Raw genomic sequence first — 3,148 nt, forward strand, 5'->3', positions numbered from 1 at the left:
GAGGAATTTCTCTGCTCGCAGCGCTAAGGGCAACGAGGGGTTGTAATGCCAAAGACTGGTCCTGCAATAGGAGAGACCGCTGTTGTCGCCGATGTCTGGCAATGCTCATTTTAACTAACAGCGATCTTCGTCGGGCATGATGTGTTGCACGCAGCGCTGTCTGTCCCGAAGACATTGAAATCTGAAGTCCTCTGAAAGAGACTGAAGCTTACCCGGTGCCACACGTGCGAAGCGCTTGCACCTACATCCCTGCACTCAGACCATCCGCTCTGGCCCGCGTCCAATGTACTGCCGACCGCCACCGTGGGATTCCTCTGGAAAAGAGAAACAGCATCGTAGTAAATCCGCCATCCGGTACTGCACAGGCCCCATTCAAGATATGGCGGAGGGAATCGCAGCCACAATAACGGAGGAAGGCTCAAAATATACAGTTGCAATCAGTTATACTAGCCAAGTCAGCACGGTATCTTTGTTTGTAATGATACCATGTGATGGGCGGCGGATAAGCCCAAATCTTTCTGTCAGGATGAGGAATTGATGTACTGGCTGGTACTGAACATGTCCAATAGAATCAGGTGATTGATTGTAGGTGTTTAAGATCGGTTGAACGATCTCAGGGGTCTATACAAATAAGCTTCGGCGTGTTACAACACCGTACTTCCGAATGTGCCCGGAATACCGTACAAATACTAGGGGGAATTGGGTGAACGATGAATAAGCCTGTCCCAAAGGGTCCTAGTGGTATTTGACCACTCTCTCAGTTCGTCACTTTCCAATGATCCAACTGTGATGAAGTTCTTCCTGAAGCATTGATCGAAACATGCGCCCTTTCCATGGCGATAAGGATCCTAATCTCGCAATCATGCGTTTGAAGTGCGACCTCTCTAGGCAAATATGGTCCCGCGCCACTCTGACAGCCAACTCCTTCAGCTCCCCCATGAGAGCGAACCTTGGATTTTGAAATAGCATGCGGATGACTCGCAAAGAGATGATTCCCCAATTCTTGTATGTCCTTTTAACGAAATGGCGTCGGGCGTGGATCAATAGTGCAGTATCTCTACGTCGTAGTCCATACCAATACATCTCAATATCCAACTCGACCCGTCGATGTACATGGCCTCTGAATGCATCAGAAAAGTAACACCGGGAAGTCTTGTATAGATCGGAATAAATGGTATGATCCTTAATTCCTTTCTTGCGGCTCCGACATTTCCTTTCCTTCCGGTTCCGTTTGTTCGCGCGAACTGCCATGACCCCAGCATTTCGCACTGAACTTCATGGATTTGGACTCTGTATTGACTGATTTTTCTGCATCAATGAAAGTCAACTTGCCAAATTTGAAAAGCTGGACGTAAACAGCTTCTTTTCCTATGCTTTATGCTGTCTAACCCTCGCGCTAAGCTTACTGGTCAACTTGAGTTATTGACTCTCTGGCTTTCTCAATGATCGTAACTCTCCTAAATAAAGCATGTCTTATACTCGCGCGTCTATCTTGCAAAACTCATTGCGCTGCTTCCTTGGGAAATCTCCCGCAGGACTGCAGCCGGAGCTTCAATTACGGCAGATCGGACGGATTATGAGCTTCAATAATGGAATAACTTTATTATGTAAATTATATTGTTAGTATGTTCATGCACTGATCGCGAGTGAATTCCGGATCTGGGAGAAGCCAAGTCTGGGAGAAGCCAAGTCTGGGAGAAGCCAAGTCTGGGAGAAGCCAAGTCTGGGAGAAGCCAAGTCTGGGAGAAAGACCTGTGGACAAATACAGGTCAGGTTATGGTCAGGTTATGCTGTAGAAAGAAACCATTTATTAAAGTAGCATTTCTACTGCCATACGGCTAGTGGATAATATGGTCCTTCTTTGCCAACGATCGCTCAAAATTACATACAAGATCAATAACGAGATGTAAGATGGAAAATAGAAGAAAGGAAAGGAAAGGAGGAAGAAGCGGCCACAAAGCAAAAGAAAGCCAAATTTAGAACATCACAGCTCAGGAGTTATCTCACTCAGGCTTCAAGCCACCACAACACGTTGACCTCACCAGAACATGTATACGCAACGTTTCCCTATGCCTCATAATCCACACTCGTCCCTTCCGACTCCTCTAATGCATCATCCACGGCGGACGTGTATAGTTTGGCATTCGCAAAGTGCATAACGCCATCCCACATCAGGCGATACGGTGAACCCCTGAAATAGCAAATCAGTGTCTCCCACTTCCATGCCGCGAATGGATCGCACCCTCCTGCCTCCGAAAATAGCGGCTCCGCGATAGGCTCAACATGCTCGTACGTTCTACCGTCCAAACAGGATGCGGCCAGATGTTGTCGCAATGCCTCCACAGCAGGATCTCCTATCACGGATCCTTCGTAGAACACCATGATGCACCAGTGGTTCATTGGCTCAAAAAAGCCCCCAACTACACGGAAAGAGCCTTTTGCCTTTAATCCGTGGAATGCTGCTGATTGTTCTACCAATAGTGGGACTCTGTCTCGTTCGTTTCCCTCCGCGAGGAAGCCAACCAAGACGACCGTGGATTGAATCATGAGAAGGAAAGGCAGGGATCTAAAAGCCGCACAGCTTCATAAGTGTAGTCGGTGCGATTTCAGTGCCGGGTTCGACTAAATGGTCTTTCCTCTGCTTCACGCAAGCAACACATGGAGTCTAACGGGGACCTATCGAAAGGCGCTCTTTATAAGGTACATCTGCACATTCTTCCGCAATCCATGACAAATTCTGTACTGTACTACGGGTCATGATGCAGATGTATGAAAAAGAGATATAAATACGGGCGCTAACCAACTGTGGTAGGCAAGATAGCTCGACCGAATTTGAATTAGCGCGGATTGGACTTACACTGTCCACCACAATTCATTGTGGCATTATTTTGCACGGTCCATCAAATTAGTGAACTGAAATCTTCCGTTCCATCAAATTTCTCTTTTCTTGCATGGTTTTTGGTGTAATGCGCAGGATAGTATCACGGCAAGTAGGCTATGTAGCGGGCTAGTAAAGCGACGTTACACCTCGGAGCATATCGAGAGGTAGTGCTGACCTCAAAGGAAGGGGTCCTGCCCGTAGAAAACCTCATTGAAGCCAACAAGTAGAATTGCTGGGCCACTAAAAAAAATGAAAGACTCGTTGGAT

At 47.2% G+C, this 3,148-nt stretch overlaps 1 protein-coding gene across 1 annotated transcript; it reads right to left on the bottom strand.

The window, feature by feature from the left end:
- Positions 1 to 2,067: 2,067 nt before the first annotated feature.
- Positions 2,068 to 2,382, bottom strand: N7508_011130 (uncharacterized protein; the record flags this gene model as incomplete). Its single annotated transcript, XM_058469190.1, has 2 exons — positions 2,068 to 2,191; positions 2,243 to 2,382. The coding sequence occupies 2 exons, from the start codon at positions 2,380 to 2,382 to the stop codon at positions 2,068 to 2,070; spliced, it is 264 nt and encodes an 87-aa protein (XP_058314168.1).
- Between the last annotated feature and the right edge of the window lie 766 nt (positions 2,383 to 3,148).

This window comes from Penicillium antarcticum (assembly GCF_028974205.1).
Source record: "Penicillium antarcticum strain IBT 31339 chromosome Unknown utg000010l_segment0_segment0, whole genome shotgun sequence".
Lineage (NCBI taxonomy): Eukaryota > Fungi > Ascomycota > Eurotiomycetes > Eurotiales > Aspergillaceae > Penicillium > Penicillium antarcticum.